The sequence below is a fragment of the Lathamus discolor genome, chromosome 6 (assembly GCF_037157495.1).
Source record: "Lathamus discolor isolate bLatDis1 chromosome 6, bLatDis1.hap1, whole genome shotgun sequence".
In the NCBI taxonomy this organism is placed as follows: domain Eukaryota; kingdom Metazoa; phylum Chordata; class Aves; order Psittaciformes; family Psittacidae; genus Lathamus; species Lathamus discolor.
The window spans coordinates 14,956,902-14,982,323 of record NC_088889.1 but is presented as its reverse complement, the minus strand read 5'-3'; the positions used below and the strand labels follow the sequence as shown (position 1 = coordinate 14,982,323).

At 46.1% G+C, this 25,422-nt stretch overlaps 1 protein-coding gene across 2 annotated transcripts in view; it reads left to right on the top strand.

The window, feature by feature from the left end:
* The window catches only part of TXNDC16 (thioredoxin domain containing 16), a 41,814-nt gene that overhangs the window by 13,584 nt on the left and 2,808 nt on the right, over positions 1 to 25,422 (top strand). For both annotated transcript variants that reach the window (XM_065686321.1, XM_065686320.1), the window contains 11 exons: positions 954 to 1,120; positions 2,308 to 2,368; positions 3,695 to 3,833; positions 4,638 to 4,784; positions 5,258 to 5,317; positions 11,230 to 11,398; positions 11,845 to 11,981; positions 18,503 to 18,587; positions 22,647 to 22,785; positions 23,391 to 23,551; positions 25,103 to 25,293. In XM_065686321.1, the coding sequence (XP_065542393.1) occupies positions 954 to 1,120; positions 2,308 to 2,368; positions 3,695 to 3,833; positions 4,638 to 4,784; positions 5,258 to 5,317; positions 11,230 to 11,398; positions 11,845 to 11,981; positions 18,503 to 18,587; positions 22,647 to 22,785; positions 23,391 to 23,551; positions 25,103 to 25,293 (1,456 nt within the window). The remainder of the gene's footprint in view (positions 1 to 953; positions 1,121 to 2,307; positions 2,369 to 3,694; positions 3,834 to 4,637; positions 4,785 to 5,257; positions 5,318 to 11,229; positions 11,399 to 11,844; positions 11,982 to 18,502; positions 18,588 to 22,646; positions 22,786 to 23,390; positions 23,552 to 25,102; positions 25,294 to 25,422) is intronic.

The window sequence follows — 25,422 nt, the reverse complement described above, 5'->3', positions numbered from 1 at the left end:
CACCACTTCAGGGCTGGCCAAAGCATGTTATTTAGGGCATTGTGCAGATGCCTCTTAAACACTGACAGGTGCATCGACCATCTCTCTAGGAAGCTTGTTCCAGGTTTTGACCGCCCTCTTGGTAAAGAAATGCTTTCTGATGTTCACTCTAAACCACCCCAGGTGCAGCTTTGAACTATTCCCACATGTTCTATCTCTGGATATGAGAAAGAAGAGATCAGCACCTCCCTCTTCACATCCCCTTCTCAGGAAGCTGTAGAGAGCAATGTGGTCACCCCTCAGCCTCCTTCTCTCCAAACTAGACAAACCCAAAGTCCTTAGCCACTCCTCTAGGCTCCCCACAGGATGCTCAGCGCCCTGGGGAGTTCTATATCAGTCACTCACGCCTTGCTCAGCACAAGAGACAGGAGGCTCCCTCCTGTCTCTTATTTCCGTTGGGCAGTGAACTTCAGCAGGCCTGCAGTTTCCACTGTGACATCTTTGCCCATCCAAAAGGAAGAGTAGGTGAACTGGGAAGTGCCTTTTTCAGGCAGCCTCCTGGCTAGGCCCAAGGAGAGAAAGCACTTCATGAAGCAGCATGTCCAAGGCAGGAAGGGAGAGGATGCCAACTCTTGCATGTTGTGGCTGGGATTTTCAGACTGCCCCAGGGAATGGATGCCAGGTAAATAACAAATAATGGAGATCTGACATGTGGAATTGCTAAGTCACAAAGAACATGCATAATAAACCCCAGGTTTTTAACAGGGAGGGTCATGACAAGTTGTAACAGTTTAACCGGGGTTGTGTGGGTTATGCTGTGATGGATATTCTAGAATCAGGGTTGACGGCATTTTCTCAAGAGTCTCATTTCTATGGTTGGGGAACATATGGTGGCTTGGGCTGTGCAGAAGAAGAACTAAGGTGCCTTCATTGGTGCGGAGATGTGCTGCAGTGTAACCATGTCTCTTCTCCAGACAGAGGTTGCTGAGGACCCAGAGAAGGTTTCTACCGTTCACTTACAGCTTGGGCTACCACTTGTGTTCATTCTCAGCCAGAAAGAGACCTACGAGGCTGACAGGAGGACAGCAGAGTTTGTGGCCTGGCAGCTTCTGGGAAAAGCAGGAGTTGCCCTTTTGTCCAGGTATTTGTTCTCAGGTGTTTTGGGGATTTCCTTGCTTATTGTGGTGTGTCAGAGCTCGGTTACCCCACCACCAGGGTGATAGTCAGTTATTCGCATTTGGGTGAGAGGCAGTGAAACTAGGTGTACTGAGTTTGCATGATTTGTGATAGAGTGGCTTGGTGGGCATCTGGCCCCCAGGCAAGGTCAGCCCACCACATTAGGCTGTATCCTGCAAGAAGATGTCATGTTTAGGGAGTGGTCCAGAGTCAGATTAATTTGGTTTCAGACTGGCTGGAAGTGTAAAAATGTTTGAGTCTCTTGCTGATTTAAAAGTGGAGAACAATCTGACTAAGAGAGATTTTGGAAAGAAAACTTAGCACCGATGTAAGGCTTGTATCTTGCCCTCAAATTAAGGTCAGAAAGAGATCCAGTAAAGAAGGTGGACTGTGAGTGCTGGGTGCTGGGATGCAATGAGTGTATCCACTCAGCGATGCCTCCTTAGTCAATAAGGGCTCTCAGAGCTGGACCAGCACACGTATCTCCTGTCTTCCTGGGGAGCAAGCCTGTGGCTAGCCTTGGGGCAGCAGTGCTGTGCAGGGCTGGGTTCCTCTGTGGTTGGTCACCAGTTACTTATTTCTGTTCCATGGGCTCAGGAGCAGCCTGCACACACAAGACGGGCTTGTTTGCAAATGCTTCCATAGTGTCTTGCCAAAGGAAGTGTGCAGTCCCTGAAGGCATGGTTGCACAGCCTTTGGATCTGTCTCCTGGCGGCTGTGCAAATGGGAAGAGATGGAGGAAGGATGGGTGTGGGCTCTCTTATTGCAGCTTTCTGCCACAGTGGTACCCTCCCTGTATGGAGGCATTTCTTGGCTGCATTTATGCGTGAGCTGATGTCCACCAGCAGAGCAGCTGCACTGGGATGTGGTCACCAGTTTGTGAGCAAAGACCCAAATCACAGAAAGGGAATCCAAGCTCCTTGCGAAATACGCACATTATGCAGCACAGTCCCACCAGAAGGTCACTTGGAGCCTGTTTCTCCACCACTGACATTGATTCTGAGTTCCTGCAAGTTCTTGGGGCAGCTTGAAAGCATGGCTCTGTGAGGATGTGGTGCTGCTGAGGAAGGTGGGCTTGCCAGCGAGGCAGGCTGAGCGGAGGGGGTGACCCTGCATGTCACACCATCTAATATTCACTTTGTACTTTGGAAGGGACCTTTTAGGTTTGAATGTTCTGCGCCGGTCAAACATTGCGCTCAAGACTCCAGATGAGGTCAGATGCTGAATTTCTTTGCTGTACAGCTCCTATTTCCCTATCTGGGCAACACCTCTTGGGAGGTGTTGGGGTGTTGCTCAGCTCCGTTTTTACTTGACAGCTTTCCCCGAAGCTCAAGGGGAAATGTCTTTCCCTAGACTCACACATGTGTTTGGAACAGCCTGAGTCTGGTACTGCAGAGTAATTGTGCCTGCTGGTTAGGATAAAATACTGAGTTTACTTTGGTCTCAAAATATAGGGTGACATCTCCATTACACCTTAAGGCAACACAAGTTTGTGAACTACCTAGTATAGTAGTCCAAGTGCAAATTCCGTCAGACTTCTAAAGGGTCTTGCCCCTTTAGCAAAGGCATTCAAAAGATGGGAGAGGAAACGCATGAAACGGTCTGTGCTGAACTGATGTAACTGAATGCCTCTGGCAGTGATCTGGGAAAAGGGCAGGGTGTAAGCTAAATGAGGTTGATCAAGACGAGCTAAACTCTGGAGGGACCTGACCCAGCTTGTGAGGCGAGATGGAATTTGGTGCTGACAAATGCCAGGGAGCACACGTTGCCCCAGATTACCTGAACTGTCACACTTGTGATTGTGAAGATACAGGATCAGACCTGAACCTGAGCATCCCCTGAGGGCTTCCCATGCCCTGGTGAGAGATGTGCATGTTGTGCTTCTCCTCTTAGAGCCAATGGGAGGTGCCAGCAGTTTGTCGTTTCTCTCAGTTCAGTACAAAATTCATTTTCTCTGAAGTGCCTTTGGCTGAGACAGTGCCAGAACTGATTTTAAGCTGACAAGGTCTTATTTCTGAGAAATGCATTTTGCTGTTTTCTTTCCTTGGGCTGTCAGCCCCTGTACACTTGGGAGCACTCTTCTTTGTTCAGCTCCATGAGATAAAGGATTTTTTGTGCCAGTTTCCCCGGCCGTGATGGGCTGCTCTGACCCAGCCTCACTCCTCTAGAGTGGGGACAGCTGAATGGACCTTGTACCTCCCTGCTCTCCTTCACTGTTTGGCCACTGGGCTTTTTCTTGCAGAAGTGGATCTAAGTTTGGAGGTGGAGTGAGTGTTCACTTTCACCTCTCCAGGCACAGGATCCCACATAGCCACAAGCACTTCCTTGCAAAGAAACATCAGCCTGGAGTGAGAAAAACTCATGCACAATTGAAATTGGGCAAAAGAATCACACCCCAGGTCCTCCCCTGTTTGGCAGCTTTAGTAATCTGTAAATACGCCCAAAAAAGGAGTTGGGTGATGGTGCCCGTCAGCCTTGAGTTTGGTATGTGGACAGAATAGAGGGTGATGCTCCCACTGATTTATTCTGTTTTCCTTAGGGAGTGCCAATCAAATACTTGCTCTTGGAAGACACTGATGAAGTTATAACCCTGGTGAAAGATAAGAACAAGGTCAAACAAATCCAGGAGGATGAGGGGGAAGAGGAAGATGAGGATGAAAAAGAGGATAACAATCAAGGTGTGCACCTAAACAATGAAAAGCTGATTGTCATCAGATAGGACATGCATCAGCATCTGCTAGAGATGTGCAGGCATATGTTAAAGCATTAGAGAACACTTTTGCAAATCCAAGGCAAACCATCACAGTCACATCATGGTTGTACAAGTGGCTCTTTCATTCTCTGCAGATCACAGGAGTTTTGTGACAGAAAGGCATAATTTTTAGAGGAAACACCAGGGAGGAAAATCAGCAGATGTTAGAGAAACAGTTGCAGAAGTGCTGCATGAGGGACAGCGGTGCTTCTGCTTGAATACATTCAGCTTTAGAGGGGTGAGGGGTTTAAAGTGCACCCAGCACTGTCTTCTTTTCAAGCATCAGAAGAGCCTCAGAATTATCAGTCCCTTAGAGAGGTTTGAGACATGTTTTTTTGTAAGCTGTTCCAGGCTTGTCTTCCCAGGGAGAAAACACTGGCCCCCACAGCATGTCCTTGGAAATGCATTGTTTTCCACGGAAAAATAGTTTTGTTTTAGAAAAAAAAGTAGCACAGGATGCTAGAGGAGCCAACATGCTGGAAGAATAGTGTTCAAATCACAGGGCACAACTGGTGTGAGATGGCATGAGTACCTTTTGATGAGTTTGTACTTGTGTTGTGCCTCCACTCCCCTGTATGAGACAGTTACTTACCCCCTGCCGACAGTCACCATGTCTCTGCTGAAAAGGGCTGGCTTAGGAAAACACAGGGCTTGGGTGGCACAGGGGGCTGTAGTTCCGTCTCCCTTGCACATGTACCTGTGTTCATGTACAGCTGTGGGTCCCTTGCAGACATTCAGGATGATGAGGTGGTGGAAGCAGTTTCCAGGGACAAGAAGCGAGAGCTGCCCCTGGAGCAGATCCGTGTCCTGACAGAGGAAACCTTCCGCTCTGCTGTCTTGGAGACTGCCCTGACAGTGGTGCTGTTTTATGCCAGCTGTGAGTATGAAGTGTGGTCTGGTGTCCTTTCTCTGAGCTTGTGCTGCTCACTGTGCTTTCCATGCTGTGGTAATCCTGTAGGCAAGTTTAAATGATAAGTGCTGCATCCAGCCCCATAGGCCTCCTCACTGAGCAATCAGATTAAATCAGTTCTTCTCGCTGACTGATAATGTGTGAAGACAGTATCTCTCAGTATAGAAGTTACCAATGTTCATAGGTTTTTAACCTTCATTTTACAGGGACCAACTGTAGGACAAGAGGGGATATTTTGGTATCATGGGATAGCCTAAATAACCTGCTTGCTGTGTGCTGTGCAGAAGCATAAAATCCAATTTTCCTTATTTCTTTGAAGTCTTTCAGCGCTTGAAGCACCTTAGGATGCAGAGAATTGTAATGTGACATTTTCAGAGAGCAAGATGGGGCTGGTCTGTCACCTGTATGTCCTTCAGAGCTGTGTCTCTCCTGTGTTTCAGGGGAGTCAGTATCCCTGGCAGTGCTGAGGTCTTACACAGAGGTGGCTGATCACCTAGAAGGTAAGGTGCCACAGGTCTGAGTGCTTTACAGCCTACTACCCTAGTAGTAGGAACCAGAAGACTGGAAGGATATTGATATCTCTGTCCCTCACCCAGAGTATACTAATTTTTTCCTCTCAGACTCTTAAAGAAGGCATATCCACATCAGGTTGTTTTAGAAGAGTCCTTTGCTTCTTACTTAGAAATCTTTGTGGTTCATTGTGCCTCTAGAAAGTCATGGGACTGGGAATGCAGCCTTCTGCAGTCACCTTATATTGTTGGTGTGAAGTAATACACACTAGCTGCCCAACTGCCTTGCAGCTGAGATGGCGGTCTTGGTGGGCACAGTGACGGCGTGATGCATGATGGTAACAGTAGTGATGGTAATGATGTTGGTGAGCACAGTGACAGTGTGATGAATGATGGTGATGATGATGTGTCACCTGTGTGATGAATGCCGGAGCATGGGGAGGAACAGGGCAGAGCACCTGTGTTCTGTACAAGGGAAGGGACTACATGGTGCACAGCAAATCAGAGTGCTTGGTGGCAGATCAGACCTTCTGTCCTTGGAAGTACTTGGTCTGAAAAGGAGCAGTAACTGGCCTCAGTTTTGGTGGAAAGTGTGACAGACGGGTGTGCGCAGGCCCAGATCCACTGGGGCAGGATGGTGTCAGAGGAAGAACTTACAATGATGGTGCCTTCAGGGCATGGAGACTGCCTTATTTACATGGGAATTCTCATAGGCAGCCCCAGAACTCCATAAATAACATGTAACGGCAAGAATCAGCAACACTTAAAGACAGCACACATCAAGTAGCCTGGTAGTAAAGCCAGGAGGGAGTGATCCTTCAGGAGCCTCTGAGGAGTTTCTGAGCAGTGTAAGTCTCAGTTCAGCCTCATTCAAGTCTTCAGCCCCATCCCTCTCTATGGTTAATGGGGAGAGGTGGGTTCTTCTGCTCATTCATCATCCTCACGTGGGCTAAAATCTCCTCCAGAGGTGCCTCTTTTTTCCCCTGGCTCCAGTGGATGTTGAGGTGGCTTCATCCTAAACTCATTGCAGCACAGTGGGGAAGTCATATGGATCTCAGTGAGAGCTGTGTTGGCACCCCTGTAGGTGGCTGGTGCCTTCTATTTGTTTATCTTCATTAAGGCTCATTTTTCCTATTGATGGCACTTCCTGGGAACCTGGCACCATGTCCTGCAAGGTTCAAGCAGGGCTGGGGCTGAGCTCTTGTCAGTGGGGACATGTATAGAGCCTGCAGAGGACCCAGACAGCTTTCTGGGATGCAGATGCAATAGGAGTTGCTTGCAAGAATCCGTCCTGGAAACACTGCAGACAGTGCTTTGGTTTGGATGAAAGTGGTTCTGCATTCATAGTTTGCATGAAGGGAAGGTCACCAGCAGCTTTGATCTGGACTGAAATCCAAAGAATAAACAGGAAAGCTTGGGAAGGGTGGTTGTTGTTAGAGATGTTACAGTTGATGGTTTGGGGTTTCTTTTAAACTCTTCAGCAATCAGACCAGCTAGAGGAGCAACCTGGGAGAGACAGTGAATGAAACCCTGTTTCTTCCTGAGCCAAGAGTCAAACCTTGGCTGATTCTGCACAGCCAGTCTTTCAGCATGTGTTTTTTTACTCATTTGATAACGATCTCAGAGCATGGAAGCAGCCACAGGCAGATTCTCAACAGAGATTATGAACTGGTTGGGGTCAGGGCTTTCCCTCTGTCGTCAGTACCCACAAAAGAATCCCAGGCCACATGTGACCTGTAGAATGACTCCAGTCTGCTTTCTGAACTGTGGCCTTGAACAGGATGGAGAACGGCTGCATTAGTGGGTCTGCAGATCTTAGTCTCTGCTGCTGAGGGAGCCTGAGTCACAGGCCGGTTACCAGGGAAACTAGAAGAACTAAAAGGCTGGGGGTCCCTGGGCTCTCAGTTAGGGCAAGGATGAGGAAAGATATGGCACTGCAAGGTCCAGAAGGAAGATCTTGAGCTATGCAGGACTGAGAATAAAACATGGGATCTGACTTTGGAATCTCAGCTCCCCTAGAAGTGCTTGTATTCCTCTTCTGCTCTCTTGGGTGGAGCATTCTTCCTAAGGGCTGAGAAGCGAAGACCAGCTGTCTGAGGCATGAATCACCCATTCTAGAGGTACATTTTGAGTTGCAGAACCAGGTGCCACTTTTGATGCCAATTCTGTATGCAAAATGGCACTGAGGATAGGCCATGTGAGATCAAGCGCAATAGAACAGAGGAGGTTGAAGACTGGAATGACCCCATGACTCATCCAGGAACAGATGTTCAACGGATCATCACAAAATAAAGTTTATAGCCCAAGTGTTTTCCTTTTGTTGAGTGATCCAGTGTAGCAAGAGAAAAAGCATCTCTGTCTTGCTGAACTGAGCACATTCTCTGCTCTTGCTGCAAGAGCATGCTGTCCTCACTGCTGCTGGGGCTAACTGCTGCAGCTATTGTTTTGTCTTACAAGATGTGAATTTTTGGAAGCAGCAGCCCTGCGACAAGAAAGCAGGATGTGAAGGTGAGACAGTGCTGAGCATTTCTTAGCATTTCTTTTTTGCAAAAAAAAGAGAGGAAACCAATATATGAGAAAACCAGTAATGATGAAAACCAGTTCTGCTTCCCTCTCCTGTGCTTGTGGAGTCTTTCTGACCAATGGCTTCCAAAGAGAACAGTCTGAAGTTGTAGTTCAAAGGCATGAAAATGTGTGATTTAGCAATGCGTATTCATGGAAGCTAAATCTGAAGTAAGGATTTAGGAGTCCATTGTATGATGCTCTCTGAGCAGTTGTTTCCCATTCCATATTGGATTCCTGCTCTTGAAGTGCAGCATTTCATACTTGACTTATTTCTCTTTCATATTGTAGCCTTTGGACCAGCTCTTCAAGAGAGCTGTTTCTAATGTCAGCCCTGCCCTCAAAAGGAGTAGAAGTTTAAGGGATTCTTGTCTTTTCTTGTTCCCTATAGCACTGATGATTTGTCTTGTTCTGGTTTTATATGATCCCTAGGACAGAGGTTCTCACTGTTGGTGGTTTTAGTAGCACCTGAATGCGCAGAACAGTAGGATTTTGTGTTCCTCTTTCACCTTTCTTCCCATCCAGTAATGACCCCAGGGCTGAACAGTCTGTTGCTGAGTAACTCAACTGGTGAAACTGCTGCTCATTCAGTAATTAATAATATGGTGCAGTTTGGGATGGAGAGCAATCATCTTGTACAAAGTGTTCCTCAAGCCAGATGGGGCTCCTTTGGAGCACTTTTGGTACATAATCCCCTGAGTTTGTATACAAATACTAAAACTCATATTTGAGGGGCCTTAGAGCAGCCTTGCAACTCAGTTTTAACTAGACATCAAAGCCCTATTTCCATGTCATTATTTTTCAGAGTTGGGCAACACACAAGATTATGTGTTAAGAAATGAGGAGAATCACCTATACTGGATCAGAGGTGTGAAATAAATGCAGGGGCTTTTAATTTGTGATGTTATTTCAGAGCCTGGAGAATGAAACAAACTATTTCTGCTCTCATGGAGTGTTTTGACAGCTCCTGACTAGAGTGGAATTGCAGAACCTTAACTCCGTGCTGCTGCTTACTTTGTCTGTACACGAGTTTGACACAAGGCAGAACAGCAGTAAACTCCTCACGTGAGCTGCAAAGCAGAGCCTAAAATGAGGGTTGCAGAAAATGGTCCAGTGGGATAACAAGGACATAGGGATAGGGGATAGGAACACATGCCAAGCTCATCTCTGCCTTCATTCTTCTCTGTGGAGATGCCTTGCCCATTCCTGGCAGGCATGTTTCTAACCTGTGATTTAAACCCTTCCACAGCTTCTCTGCCAAAAAGCCTCCGCTGTGCTTAGTTCTCAGGAGCGTGTTTCAATATCAGAGCAAAACTCCCTGCCTGGGAATGGGTTGTTGCTTGTCCTTGCCCAGCTGGCAACAGTGAGTCATCTTAGTGTCACTACCAGAGCAGACTTTACATATTGATAGATTTTATTGTTTCTTTCTTTCCAATCAAAAGAAACACAGTTCTTTGGGTTTTTCCTCAGGAGGCAGGTCTTCCAAATTTCTTCAGGGTCTCTCACATCTGCTTAAGCCTTTCTAAAAACATGTTTCCCAGCATGACTTGCTGGGCTCTGCAGAGGTCTCACTGGCACAGAAGAGTGTTGTTCTCCTCCCATGTCTTGTAGATGTTGTTGAGAGTTCATCCCAGAATGAGCTTTGCCCTCTTCTGCAACACTGATGATATCTGTGCATCCTGCTTCTCATTACAGAACACTGCTGTTATTACATTTTGCCCTTGAAATTACTTTCTGCCCTTCTGGGCTTGGGATCATTTGCCATGTGTGTGTTTTATTCCACCAGCCAGGCCTGTAATGAAAATAGTGATCAGAATCGAACCTAAGACAGAGAACAAAGCTTGGCTGTTTTGCTCTGCTGTACTCTTGAGAAATCCTCATCACCTGCCTTTACCCTTGTTTCTGAAGGACACTTCGCGATGGTCTACCTCCATGTGTGTACTTGTCTCTAGGTTTCATCTCATCTTTCCCATGTAACTGTTGAATCCTGTTCAAACAAATTTAGGGAAGGCGTGAAGATTTTTGAGATACAGCATTCCTGCAGTGGGTATGGATGATATGGCCTGAGGACTGTATGCAGCCCTGCTGTCCTTGGTCAAGCCTGCAAATAGGTAGGAGGCAGGTTAGGCAAGGCTGGCCACCAAGGTAGCTGGTGAAGCCGGTGATGGTTCACCTGCCAGCTTAGCACAGGCTCAGCCATGGAGCAGCAGCAGTGTCTGCTGGTCTTTGCCCAGGCTGCAGATGAAAGAAGGGCTGATAAGGACATGCTGGAGTATCTTGGGCTCATGGAGAGCACGCAGAGAACCGCCCTTCATTTGTTTCACTGCTTGCAAATCCCTTGAGATAATCACTTCGATGAGACCCATAAAAAGCTTATTCTGTACTTTTCTCAGGAACTAAAGTTGGACTGGCTGCTCTGTAATTCCCAAGTGCTCTTCCTCTCCCTTACTTGTGAGACCCCTTATAGTCTTAAAGGTACATGCTAGTGTTTTGGAGATGAGGAGCTGGCGTGGGTACGATAGGGTGAATGCCATCAGACTGCCAGCCTGTACTAAATCTAGCTTGCTTACATCACCTTTAATGGTTCATTGTGTATTTGGCTTCATGCTTTAAGTAGAACAGATGCTTTTCAATACTGGGCACCTTAATAAGTGAAAAGCCTTGAATGCATCAGCCTCCTCCATACCAGCTTTATCTTCCCTTTTTTCCTGTAAGTGAGTGCCTGCTGGTTTCTTTGTGTTGGCCTTATTCCGAAATATTTCCAGTACCTTTTCTTGCTGCCTTTTATGCTCCTGGACAATTGCCTTAGGGTTCATGGTATCTGTTTGAATAACCAGCCAGATGTGAATGTCTCTGGAAATTTGTTTCTGAGAAGTACAACATACCACTTCCTTGAGTTTATTCTCTCCCTGATCTGTTGTTTGAATCAATCAAACTGGGGTATTTAATACATTCACAGGCTGGAAATAGCTACTTTTATGCTCAAAACTGTAAGGCATATCCATGAGTGGTTTCAAGAGGTAGAAAGCCTGTACTCAAAGGGATTGTGTATTCTGAGCTGAATTTTGACATTCTGCCCACACAAAGCAGTGTTTGACTCCAGGAATGGTGCAGCAGTTTCTCAATGGTAGCCCACCTGCACTCGCTTTGTGTGCTAGGATCTAGCTCGGTAGAATGCATGCCAAAGCAAATAGAGTTCTGGCAGTGTTAATACAAATATATGTGATAATATTCAAAGAAGCTAACAAAAAGCACTTTTTTCAACTATTTCTTTTTCTTTTCCGTTTTTAAATTATTAATTTTTTTTAATATTATTTGAACTTATTTGTTTTCCACTCTAGGAACTCAGGGGGTTTTGCTTTCTCGGGTAAACTGCTGGGACTGGCCTGGCATTTGCACAGAAGAGAATGTCACTCAATTTCCTACCATTAAGATTTACAAGAAGGGAGAGAGATCAGTGATATACGATGGCATGTGGGGAACCAAAGAACTGACCAGTTTCATCATGCTGTAAGTGTCTGTTAGTGAGTCTCAACATAGTAAGACTGGCACATCTGCTAGATGATGTTCTGCATACTTCACAGCCTGTGTAATGGAAATCTTTTTTGGAAAAATAATGTCAGATCTGATTGTAGACCTGCTTTGGAAATGAGCTTAATAACTTTTTGTGCTTTTCAGTGTCAAGGAATAGCTGTTCTTGGACGGAATGGGAATCCCAAAGATCTGAGGGCAACCAGTTTGACGCAGGGCTCTTTCTCTCTTCCCCATAACAAGCTCCGGTGCCTTTCTGAGACTAGGCATAGATTTCCTTCCCAGGCGACTGATTTTCCTCTCTGATGAGGCATAACAGTCATCATGTTGCGTTGGGGCATTGTTGGATTGAGGTTGCCCTTTTGTCTCTTCATCCCAAAAAGGAAGAAGGCGGCAGCCCATGTTGTTTCTCTGCCTTTCTGCAGGAGCCGAGTTTCCTGCCCTCTGAAGCTTGTGACGATCGATGAAGCAGAAGGATATTTAAGAGGCGAGTTTCCATCTGAGCTGTCATCCTATCACCACACTTCGCTTCTAGGAGTATTTAGCACAGCCACGAGTGAAGGTTAGTGTGGTATTTGTGGATTAAGCACTCAGCTTCATTCCTGATAGGAGAGGGGTAGTTCAAGGTGCTTGGAAGTTCCTCTGGGTTCATTTTCTGACCTTTATTTGAAAGAGTATTTACAGATGTCCCATCTGAACTTACCAAGCCACAATTTGTATTTGTTGTTCCTGTTGTATCTCCTGCGCCTTACTGTTAGGATTTTGGATCTGTCCTCCTTATGAGCCCCCTTCAAAGTAGTTGTAGGCTGCCATTAAACCCCCTTTCAGCCTCTGATTGAACATGCCCATATCCATCAGCCTCTTCTTGCAGTCCCTGTGCAACATCTCACAGCATATTCCTTCTCAAAGAAAGCCCTTTTCAGTATAGGATTGATAGTTACCTTGCTGACTCCTCCTCCTGCAAATGTGGTAGTCCCAGTCCTTGCAACCAGTACACAATCCAAAACCTTTTTCTTAAAAGAACCCCAACCAAACAAAGGAGCAATAAGTTAAAATACAAATTTCTTGAATCAGAAAGAATGTAATGTGAATAACTCGAGGCAATACACTTATGGACTTTGAAAGAGGTGGTCACAGCCCCCAGAGTGGTGGTCATCAGCTAGAAATGGTAAGCAGAGTTGCTGGAAGGAGTGTGCTGAACGTGTCTGAATTTGTCTCCTTTTGTAGTCTCGGTCAGTATAGTCCTGCCTAGTGGCTGAAACTTGGAGCAGTCATGCTCTCCCAGCTCTACCTGCTGCACAGGGTGCTGCTAGTCACTCAGGTGCTGCTCCAGTGTCATTTGTTGCATGCCATAGCTGTGGTCCAGCATCTAGTGGGTTTCCATAACCTTTCTGAAAGTCAAGGAAATAGACCCAAGGGCTATGGTGATTTTTCATGTGACAATTGTATATCTTAACAAGGGAGAGGAAATAAAGTCCATTTGGAAAGGGAATATCATGTCATGCTTCAGTGAAATCCACAGGGAAGAGCTAGGACCTTCCAACCCCATGGTCTCTCACTTACCAGCTACCCCTGGGAACTGCTGCATTAAAAAAAAGGAGAATTTCCCAATCTTTCTCAAGATCAAAATTTCAGACTGTTTTTCATTTGAATTTCTACTGTGTCTGTCATGTCATGGCTTGACTTCATGAACGAAGATTTGGGATGACGCTACAAGGCTTTGCAAGTGTGGGTAAACCCTTCGGTCCTGCGCAGAGGATTTTTTAGGTGAGGCACAGTGTGCGCAGAACTGGCCCCACCCTTTACACCTGAGGTTTATGTGCCAGGGCCTAGCGAGCTTGGACGGTGACAGCAAAGTCCTCAGGTCATAGGTTTGATTAGTGTCCTTCTCTTAGATGGATGGCCTTACAGGGCTAGATGAGCTACCTCTGCCCAGGTTTTAAGTTAGAGTTGGCCTTCTCCTAGGATGGTTGCCCGAAGGCTAGTGAGCCCGTCCTTCCCATGGACACACTTTGTCTGACCCTTCAGTTGAGACCTGTCCGGCATGGGAGACCCTACTGGAGGCATATGCCACCACCAGCATAGCTCCCAACCTCACAGGGCACACAAGCTCTTTCCCCGCAACAAGGGGGTGTCCGTGAAAGAGACTGTGTCTGTAAACTTTGGTTAAATGCACAAAATAAAATGTCTAGAACCAATCAGAAAACACTGGAGCTGTGTTCACGGAGCCAGCTGACAGCTGATGTGCCAGCCTGCTTCTGGAGGGTCTAAATCTTAAATATAGCAGAAAATCTTACTGATCTCAGAAAAATCTTTAGTCCATTTCTCCCTGGTTTCATCAGCTGAGCTCCAAAATCTTCCCTCTATTCCACATATTCCACTCTGCAGGAGTGGAGCCTGGATTAGCTCCATGGTAGAACCTTGGATGGTGAAATAGGTTCATGGAAGCAACCTGTCTGGACCTGGCTGGATGTGTGAGATGAGGCTCTTTTTTCTATATAAGTTGTTCATTTCCTTCCATGCAAACCAGAGTCCTGGAGGTTTCCAGACGCCTCTGTGTGGAGCCCACAAGATTGCCTCTTCCCTCAGGGTGCACTCAGTCTGCAATCTGGAATGGCATCCGCAGTCTGAGGTAACAGCTGCAGATGCCAAGGGAGATGAAATCTGTGATGCTTTCCCTGCCTGTAACCTGTGGGGTGTTCAAGCATCATGCAGAACGACCTGAGGGAGCAGAAAACTGGAGCCAGCTGTTCTGGCACCAAACACAGGCCAGAATCTGGGAAACAACATTTCTGCTCTTATCAGCCTGCAGACTTATCTGGAATTTCCAATGATTTTCTCACAGCAAGAATTCCTGCTCTAACCTGAACCAGCAACACGTTGTCATTGCCATTTCTAGTTAACTGAAACAGAGCAATAAGATGTCCAGTTAAATAAAGCCCTGGGTTTTTTCCAACACTTAGTATCAGATAACTATGTTGGGAAGCCCTTCGGTAGGTCTGAGCTAAAAGAGGCTTGTTGGAAAAATCGTAATGAAAATTTATTACAAAGAGGTCGATGGTATTATCAGGGCAACAAACGCACGTTTTCCTGGAAACGAAGAATTTGCAGGAGATCAAGTTACTTGCTATGCAAAAACTGGAAGTGTACTTTGAAGTAAGACTGCCCTAAACCATGCAGCAGCAAATGCTTTAAAATATACCTGTGGTCTGCAAAGCTCTGGTACCATCGTAGGGCTTGCCAGCATCAGTGTAAACCAAGTGAAGAAGGCATGCAAAGATGCTGCAGGTACTGCTGGAGAGCATGGGATCATGAGATGCATTCTGCTAGAGGGATAAGGGGTGATGCTCAGATCCTGTCTCCAGAAACTGTGCAGAAGCTGTAGACCCTTCCACATCTGGCAGTTCTATTCGTTCTTGTTCCCAAACCCTGCAGTGAAGCTGGGCTTGTGCAATTCAATGTCATGGAAGGCAGCTGGGGTTCCAGCTCGAGGCGTGTAGTGCAGCATATGATCAAGCCCTGTGGGAAATTAAGAGTGGTCTCAGGGGACTGATTTTCTAAGAAATATTTAAATAGCTTCTTTAGAAGTGCTTCGTGTCTCTTAAGTGGAGCTGTGTGGACTTGGGGGGGGGGGGCTGTTTCCTGCACTGCTGTGAGCTGTTGAGAAATGAAGGCCGGTATGTGGCTCTGGGTCTGGCACAGTCCTCAAAATACAGAAAAATGTGGAAGTGTGATGGGGGGAAGATCTCAGCAGGAATGACCCCAGTGAAAGGAATATGTCTGGACTCTGCTGAAGGTTGTCCTGATTTAGGGGAGAATTCCTGATGCCAGTGCTGTTCCAGGGCATCACTTCAACTCAAGGTTGTGCCTCAAATGAGGGTTTAGGTTAAATACCTGGATGGAGAAGGGCTCTTCTCAGGAAGTTTGGATGTGAGCCTGCTCTTTCTGGGGCCTTCAGTGCCTTGTAGCACAGGGTGGGCTGATGGCCTTCCATGGGGTTTTGTTGATGAAATTCTTGGTGAACCTTAGCCAGTCCTTTGGGTTTCTTTTCTTTCAGCATTGAAAAGTCAAATATCCAAATCCCAGAGGGCTGTAAACCAGCATCAGACCTACCCAACAGTGGTTTCACCATATCAAAATGAACCAGCCAAGCTGTGTCGTATGTGTGTTGTTTTCTACAATGTCTGAACCTTCTATGGGCCACTCCTTTAAGGATCTAAGCTTTCATCTGGACAGGAAAATAGTATAAATGAAAGTTTGTGGTCCCTGTGGTTCCAGGGATACACAATGGAAAATACAGCTTTGAGTGTAGCTGGAAGCAGAAGGCAGAGAACCAAAAAGGGGCCAGTTGTGAGCCAGCCTCAGTCTACTGAGGTCTGAGTCACCAGTCCCAAGAGCTTGGGCTGGACAATTGTGATATGACAGTCAACATTATGGGAAACACAAAATAGTATCTGAATGACATCTTACTTAAGTTATAAAGCAACATACATCATGGCTGTATCTGAGATCTAGCCTTAATTCTTGGGTTACATCTGACTTCAAAGAGTGTGGTTTCTCACTATCCTTAAGCCCAAAGAGCCTTTTTTATTGTTTTCAGTTGCTCAGTATGAAGGGGGAGGAGTGGTGATGCTGAAATCCACCCTGTTTTCACTGCACCTTTGCCATCACCAGTTTTGATCTCTGATCTATAACTGTATTTTACAAACTCACATACTATGGCTTGCATGTTCTCACAAAGCTTGTCTCTCCCTTAGTTCCAGCTGCTGAAAACTGGGGCTGTTTTACAAGGGCATAAACCAGATCTGGAGTCATAGAATCATGGAATGGTTTGGATTGGAAGGGACCTTAAGGATCATCCAGTTCCACCCCCCTGCCACAGGCAGGGATGCCTTTCAGTAGACCAGGTTGCTCCAAGCCCCTTCCAACCTGGCCTTGAGCACCGCAAGGGGTGGGGCAGCCACAGCTTCTCTGGGTACCCTGTGCCAGAGCCTTACCAGCCTTACAGCAAATAATTTCCTAATATCTAATCTAAATCTCCCCTCTGTCAGTTTAAAGCCATTCTCCCTTGTTCTATCCCTACACACCTTGTCAGAAGCCCCTCTCCAGGTTTCTTGTTGGCCCCTTTAGGTACTAGAAGCTGCTCTAAGATCTCCCCAGAACCTTCTCTGCTCCCCACTGAACAAGCCCAGTTCTCTCAGCCTGTCTCCAAACCAGAGGTACTCCAGCCCTCAGAGCATTTTTGTGGCCTCCTCTGGACTTGTTCCAACAGGTCCATGTCCTGCTTATGTTGGGGGCCCTAAAAGCTAAACGTAGTACTCCAAGTGGGGTGACACCAGAGCAGAGGGTGAAAATCACCTCCCTCAATCTGCTGGCCATGCTCCGTTCGATAGCCCAGGATACAGTTGCTTTCTGGGCTTTGAGCACACACTGCTGGCTCATGTTAAGCTTCTCATCAACCAACACTCCAAGTCCTTCTCCTCAGGGCTGCTCTCAATCCAGTCTGTGGCCAGCGTGTATTTATGCTGCAGATTGTTCCAACCCAGGTGCAGGACCTTGTACTTGGCCTTGTTGGACTTCATGAGGTTGGCACTGTCCCACCTCTCCAGCTTGTCCAGGTCCCTCTGGATGCCATCCCTTCCATCCAGCATGTCAACTGCACCACACAGCTTGGTGTCATCGGCAAACTTGCTGAGGGTGCACTCAATCCGACTGTCCACATTGCCAACAAGACGTTGAACAGTGCTGGTCCCAACACTGACCCCTGAGGAGCACCACTCGTCACCTATCTCTACTTGGACATCAAGCCATTCACCGCTACCCTGAGTGTGACCATCCAGCAAATTCCTTATCTGAGTGGTCCATCTGTCAAATCCATGTCCCTCCAGTTTAGAGACTAGGATGTTGTGCAGGACGGCTTCAAATGCTTTGCACAAGTCCAGCTCAATAACATCTGTCACTCTTCCTTTATCCACCAGTGCTGTAACCTCATTGTTGAAGGCCACCAAATTTGTCAGGCACAATTTTCCCTTAGTGAAGGCATGTTGGCTGCCATCAGTCATGACATTTTCCATGTGCCTTAGCATAGTTTCCAGGAGGATCTGCTCCATGATGTTGTTGGGCACAGAGGTGGGACTGACTGGCCTGTAGATCCCTAGGTCTTCTTTTTTTTTTCCCTTTTTAAAAATGGGAGTTATGTTTCCCCTTTTCCAGTCAGTAGTAACTTCACTGGACTGCCACAGCCTCTCAAATATGATGGATAGTGGCTTAGCCGCTTCATTGGCCATTTCCCTGAGGACCTCCGAACTCAGCCCCAAGAGTCAGTCAAGTAGAGGATGGAGAGGAAAGGACTGGGTTGGGGCTTTGCGTTCACTCCTTCAGCACAGAGTCAGCTGTGATAGATCAAGAGAGCCCCAACCCAGTTCTTTCCTCCCCATCCTCTACTTGACCTTGCTGTCTCCATAATGTGAGTGGCGGACCCTTATACCTGCTGCAGCAGCGGCACAAAGCAGTGGGGCAGACTGTGTGTGCAAGGCATTTACCTTTTTGATCCTTCTGTCCTATGTGGATGCCTGTAACAGACACTGCCTGCTCTGAGGAACTGGATAAAACCAAAAGATACTTGTGGGGAGGCTGGTTTATCTGCTGGACTTTTAGGACTACTCCAGTTAAGTCATCATCAGTCATTTCCGAAAGGTCACTGGGATTTATAAGTTTAGACATATAATTGATCTCCTGTTCCTAAGAACTCTTAGAGACTTCACGTCCTTAAAGGCATTTCATTTTCCATCAGTGCCCATGCCTTGCAGATCCTGGGAGTTCAGTGCTGGTCGCTAAAGAGCAGATACTATTCTCATAATAGGAACTTTCTTTATGATCCTTTTGGCCTCTGCCAACTCCTCCTCCCATAGCCTGTGGCCATGATATGCATCCATTTCTCATGAGCCTCTAATCGTAGTTGTGTTCCCAACTGACAGTTTGCTGTGGGAGGGTGTTACGTATGCAGACAGCAATTTGGTTTCCAGGAGGAAGCTGACACTTCTCTTTCTATTGTGTATTTTTATATCTTTGTCTGTTTTACAGCCAGGGAAGCTTTCGAAGAGGCAGGAAACATCTTAAGTGGCCATGTAACGATGGGGATGTATTTTGAAGATGATACATTGGCTTTGTAAGTTGTTTCTCTTTTTCTTTGGGGAGAATTCAAACCAAACCTACCTGCATTTAGTGAAAGCCAATGCCTAAGCAAGTGTCACTGGTCATGCTGAGTTAACAGCAGCCCCAAACAGCCACAATTGACTTAGTCCTATAAGAAGATTGGTCAAGAGTCAGCCAAAGGGAGATGTAACCCCAGCGCTGCCACTGATTTGCAGCCTGTCCATGGTCAGTTCATTTAGCTCTGTTGAAATGAATGGTCATCTCCCTTCCTCCTGTTCAGTTCACTCTGGGTATTTTCAGTCCTCCAAACCTGCCAGCTCCCATGCATCTCAGGTTCCTCATAGAAACAGGACTAAACTTTTATGGAGTTAAAAACAGGCTGAAAAAATGATAGAACTAGCTAGGATTAGTGTGTGACGAATTAAAAACAGTTCTGCCTTTCTCTTTCCATCAGGAAGAAGTGATAAATTATTACTGGTTTTCCTCCTTCTCCAGTCTAGTCACCTTCTCGTCTCCTCTTCCTTGTCCTGATGCTGCAAAAGTGCCTGCTGAGGTGGGGATGGGGAAGGAGAGTGTAAGGGGATTGCTGCCAAAGCCAGAGGTGTAAATGTGAGCCTTGCTCTGATGGCTGCCTCCAGTTGCTAAGAGCAGCCAAAAGAGAGGCTGCTGGTGACTACTTGCAGGCTTTCTTGGCTAGCAGTGGGGTGGGCATTGTGCCTGGGTACTGGAAAATGGTTTGGAAGTCCTGCAATAAAAGCTGTCTTCCCATGGAGTTGCCTCAGTGTGGAGCAGGCAGCCTTTCTGCAGCACTGTGAAAGGTGTTAAACCCCTTCAGTCTTATCGAGCTTCCCAGTGGGCAATCTGGCTGTGAGATGTTTGCAACTGCCAAGGATGGGGACAAACCTGTATCATTTCAATAGTTAATTTAACCATGGAACTTTTTTCCTTGAAACATATGCCCACCAGTTTCCTTTCCCTTGACAAGAGCAAGACGTTACCACCATTTCCAGACAGAGCTTTGGAGAGGTGCATCCCCTTTCTGGAGAAAGAGTGCTGGATAAATATAGCAGCCTTTCTCCTGCACGTATGGTAACGGCAAAGTCAAGACTTTCTTGGTCAGCTCCTGATTGAATAAGAGCATCAGTTGCAGCCCTAACTTTAAGCAAAATTTGAGCTAATGGGATCTAAACATGTATCAGTCTGTGCACTTAACTGTGTCATTAAGACTCACACCAGAAGGGGCAAAATGCTTTGGAGTAGGCTGTAAGAGATGCTTCAGTGCCTATTTATCAGTTAGATCCAGGGGGAACCCTCAGCTTGTTCTGGCATCTCATTTCCATCAGGAATTAGCTATCAAAGCAGAATTAAAACCCCCAGAAGGTTCTTGGCCTGTTTTCCAGGTATGGGTTTAGCAGCCAGGAATGCAAGAGTGAATTGTTTTCATTAGTTTCTTACAGATGTGATGCATCTCTTGCATATCTGATGAGATATGGGCATTTTGTGGTATGCCCAGGGAACAGAAATGCAAATATCTTGGTAGTACACTCTGTCAACCAAACGGTGCTCGAAGCTGGGTCTTAGAAAGCTTGTTCAGTGTTGGGGTGGGAGACCGCTGGGCAATGTCAGGTCAAGAAGTCACAACCAGCAGCATCAGGATGATAAACCTGACCCCCTTCAAGCTAAAAGACTTTTGTCCCTTAAGGATCTCAACCCAGCAGATATAAGTTAAACAAGCAAAGGAGAGCAGGGTGTTCTCTCAGCAATGACAGATGCAAGAATATACCTCCATCCTCGTGCTCCAGCTCCAGTCTGCAGCATGCTTCTGTTTAGTTGGAATATTTAATACAGTTTCTATTGATACTCATTCTGCCAAGTTTGGATTTTGGCTGTGATTTGTAGGTGAAGCTACTGTTGCTGGTCATCTTCTCAACTGCAAGTCGAGAGTAAACACTTACAGGAATTACTTATGCAAGAGCCAGGCTCACTTCCCTTCTTAAGCAAAGAAAAACTATTCTTCTGCGAAACGCTCAAGGAGGAAATACTTGTGGCTCCCTGGTGGTGGAGAGCTGAGTCCTCTCTTCCCAGAGAAAAAGGTATACAAAATATACAAAGCATGTTGTTAGCAAAACTGTTTGCTCAGCAAACACGTTTGGTCGGTAACTAATGAAAAAAGAAGTGTTAAGGAAGAAATGGTTTGAATGAAGTCATTATTTATTTCTCACATACTCAGATTCCATAGGTTCCTGCCAAGTATTTGTTTGCAGATGTTTTTGATTTAAATGCGAGTCTCATATTACCCATCAAATGCCTCTGCTATATAAATAGAAAGCTGTCATAAGCAACAATACAAGCAACCAGTAGCAGTAAGGCGAGAAGTGATTTCAGTAGACTCTAGCTATGAGTTAGATAACTTGTTGTTTTTCTGGTGGTATATAAAAAACTTCCTTGTCCAAGGCTGCTGAACAAGCTGATGTATTAGACATAGGGAGCAAGAGTCCTTACCTCCTCTGAGACATGGTTAAGCCAAAGAGTCTCTTTAAAACATGTGGAAGTTTGAGAAATTCAAAATCCCTGATGTTTTTTTGTGGTTTGTTGGGTGGTTTTTTTCCGAGGGTTTTACCATTCTTAATTAATGGCAAATACAGTTTAATTTGAAAAACAGCAGAGAGGGAAGTTAAGGATCTTCCTAATAGCTCAGAGGATTCCCACACATGACCAGAGGTGTGAGACTCAACTTCCTTGAGCAGCAGAACCTGGGAGTCCAAACAGAAAGGGGAAAGCTTAGCTCAGGGCTGTATTTACAAAGATAAACTCAAAAAGCTGAAATGGCTCAGATAAATCCAAGAACAGTTTAGCAATGGATTCACAACATTTGAAGGCCTCAGGAAAGTTCATGGTCATTCATTACTGCTCTTTTCCAAGGCATCAGTGCAGATTGGAGGTGCCCCTTAGGAATTCCTAGTATGTGTTCTGTGATGGAGGAACTGAAAAGCCTATGTATGAGCTGAACATCATGAAAATGGACCTCCACTTGCTTTGGCATTGATGACCTAAACCACTCAACACTGAGGTTTTTTAAAGCATATTGGAAGTAATTGCCATCCCATTCAGAACTGCTAAAATAAGTGTCTGAAATGAATTTGCCTGGGCAAACCATGGTGGGAAGAGCAATTGGTTGTAATGCGACTTTTCTAAGAGCTGCCTTTGCAGTAGGCTGAGTCTGCGTTGCATTTTTCATGTATGGAGAAAAAAAGAAGAGAGATGAACTGGATTACTTTTGAACAGGAAATCAAAAGCTTTCCACCTCGCCACCTCCACAACATAAAATGTCCTTTCCTCTTACTCACTTCCCCAGCAATTCTGGTATCACAGCTTTTGAAAAATTGCCAGCGGTCTTTGACAAACAAACTACAGATGCCCCTCAAAAAAACATCGAGGCAGCTGATTTCCTCCATTGTGCCCTTCCTTCCTCTGGGCACTGGCATCTGAAGCCTTCAGGACTGAAGTTCCTCAGACTTCCAGAAAATCGCTCTCCAATCTTGGTGTACCCCCTGCTCTTTCATTGCTCAGACTTCTCCTTTTTTTGCTCTTTCCACCTTCTCAGCTTTTCTTTAAATACCCTTGAACCCTTGTACCAGAAGAACATTGGACAACAAAGGATGAGCTGAGTTCTCCAAGAGTATATGCGTGTTGCTCTAACGCAGGGCTGGACTTCAGCAAAATTACCCATGTTCACCAAGCCAAGAATCAGATCTTCTGGAGCTTATTTTATGTAGGTTGGTGTCCCTTGGATGGAGTCAAAGACCTGCTGTTTGATTTGGCTTGGGAAGTAAAGCACTGGATGGGTATTTGGACCACCTAACTTCAGGTGTGAAAACAAAAGCGAAGCACCAATAAATAGCTTCGTTGGCGGTGTTTTGGATTTTCCCCATTATTTAGCTGCTGATGTCTTTTTGCAGAAGAAAATCCTGGTTGTGTGTGTGTGTGTATTTAGTGTCTTAGGGTAAGTGCTTGTTTCAGAAGGGGACAAGGGAACACGCTGGCCTTATCTCTCCCTGTTCCTCTTTTTCAGATCCCGTAAATATGGAGTGTCTCCCCCAGCCCTCCTCCTTGACAGGGGCAGAGGTGAGAGCGTGGAAAGCATCACTTTGTCCAAACAGAGTGCACAGGACATGGTGCAGGTGATCAGATATGAATTGCTGGACATTTTTGTAAGTAAAATAAAAAGAAAGTGTCTTTTTTCTGTTGCGGTCTTTTGCAGTAGAACTGATTATAGCGTGGAGCTCGGCAAAATAAACATGGTTGCTTATTATTTCTATCGTGCTAAGTTACATTTGGTTTTAAGTTTTACGGCTAGGATCAGACAGTCTGGACAGAAATCTGCTGTTTGCTGTGTGGTCTCGTATGAGGAGACCCTGGGAGTCAATTGACTGGCTTGCGCTCGTAGTCACATACCCCCTGCTGTGATGGGTTGGCCTCTCACAGGGTCTGCTCCCTGCCTCTTGCGCATGCCTTTCAGAGGCTGGTTATAGCCATAAGACATGGAGCTGGGCTGAGCTGGCCTTGCTGCTGCCTTCTCTGCTCACACCCCTTCATCTTGGAGTGCACAGCTTGCTCATACGGACTTCACTTGCAGCGGGCATGGTTGGGGGTAGTCATCTCCAGCATGCACCAATATCCCAGCACTCACATTACATTCAACATGGGCACTACATCCTTGCTTACCCCTGCACCCCTCGCGTAAGGACAGAAAGTCTAATTTTGACCTGTACTATCCTCCCCATAAACCCCAACTTCTTGTTTTGATGTCTTGCAGCCAGAAATCACCGTGCAAAATCTGCCCCACTACTTGCAACTCAGAAAGCCCTTCCTCATTTTGTTCAGTGATGGTGACATTGGTCAAATGGAAAGCGAGGAAATGCTGAAGCTGGCAAAAGGAAGACCTCAGCAAGCGTTTGTGGCTTGCTGGTTGAACTTGTGAGTGTGTAAAATTCTCTTTTCCTGTTTCCATTAGCTCACTTTCAGCCTTTCAGGGCAAGAAAAAAATGAGTCTGCAATTACTGAAAGCACTAGCTGGTAATGTGATTATTTGGTCTGAAATCATCGCGAGTTGGGAGGTCAAATCATTTAGCAGTGATTCAATATGTGTCCTGGGCAGCTGCAAAATTGCATGACAAAGTAAAATTAATAAATGTTTAATTGATTGCAGAAGTAATTTTCAATAGAGTAAAATGATCTCAATCACATAGTAGCTTGACCCTGGCTCTGGTCTTGTTTATATTCTTGTTGCATGTGGGAGAAAAAGTAAATTTGACTTCCTGGAGTGTCTTATGGTGATTTTCCACTGGCAAATAGAAGGAAGCACAATAGGACAAGTAGTGATTGTTTACTGGGGGAAAAGAAGTTTTCAGAAGAAGGGACAACCAGAAGAAGCTCCGTAAAACAAACTTTAAAATATTCAAGAAACAAAATGAATCCAGGAGCTAAGAAGCAGAAAGTTGTAGGAGAGGGGATTTTTTTTAATTCTCCCCTCCCTAGTTGTGTTTTCAATTTTTAGCCTGTGTTTGTTTTGCCCAAGCCCAGAGACACCTCACTGTCTTAATCATACCATGCTTTGAAGTCTGGGAAGCGCCTCGCAGCGTGGGCTGAAGTTTAGCTAACGGGGAATCTACATGTTTTCAAAGAGAAGACAATTTGTTTTCAGTAATGCACAAGAAATGAGAGCCTCTGGAACTTCCCCACCTACACATCTGCCTTTTATCTCTCTTCCTGAGAAAGAAAGAGCTGTTCTCTGTCAGAGCAAAGGGGCATTGCCACAAAAGAGGGCAGAATATGGCCATTGGCTTGGGAATAGGATGGTCCTAGACAGAGGACCACATTCCCGTGGTGAGAGCCAGCTCAGACCTCAGGCATCACTGTCATCCTGAAAATAGCTCCAGAAGGACTCAGTGCCTTTGTGGGCTTGCTGTCCCTCCATCTCAATATCCTCTTTCACTCTCTTTGTCACCTGGGTATGCTGCTGTCCCAGCTCCTTGTGTTTGGGGAAGCACCCATCAGCTGCCCAAGGGCTGACCACCTGAGCACAGCCCTCTGCATCAGCTCCTGCTTTTCCACCTGCTGCAGTCTCGCTGCAGTGGCACAGCTGGGCTGGAGGAAGCTGGTAGCTCTGCCTGCAAACAGGGGCTAACCATGGTGGGCTGCAGGACCTGTCCCGCTCCTGCCTCACCTGCTCTTTAAAACTGAAGGTGGAGAATATTTCACACCCTGTTACAGAGTTTGCCCCAGCTCCTCCTGCTTGAGGTTTTCTTTAAACTCCCAGTCTGCTGTCTGCTCCCTCTCCATTGGACCCTAATAGCTTGCTTAAGGCATTGTGATTATAAATAGTGTGGTGAGCTTCTAGAGCTATCCCACAGGCAAAATTGTGTGCTTTGCTGGATGTGGCCCCAGGGCTTTGGTGCTTGCTCGGCTCTCAGTCCTGTTGTGCTGCCAAACCACTGGTGAGCAAGTTGAATCTCCTCTTCCCAACAGGAAAAAGACTCCAGTGGGACGCGGCATCCTAAAGGCATACTTTGCCACTGTGCCTTCACTGCCTGTTCTCATCTGGGTGAACCTTCATGTTGGGGGTCAGGTATTCAAGTTCCCATCAGAGCAGTCCATTGCTGAAATGAACATCTTGTCTTGGCTGGAGAAGCTAAAAGCAGGACTGGAGATTCCCAGCAGTAAGTAGGCACGCATTTGTAATGTTCCTAAGCACACACTGTTAGCTCCGGTCTGTTTATGAGAAGATGCTACGTGCAATAAATTGTCTTCCCTGGAATTTAATGATGGAAAAACTAGCTGTGCTAGTT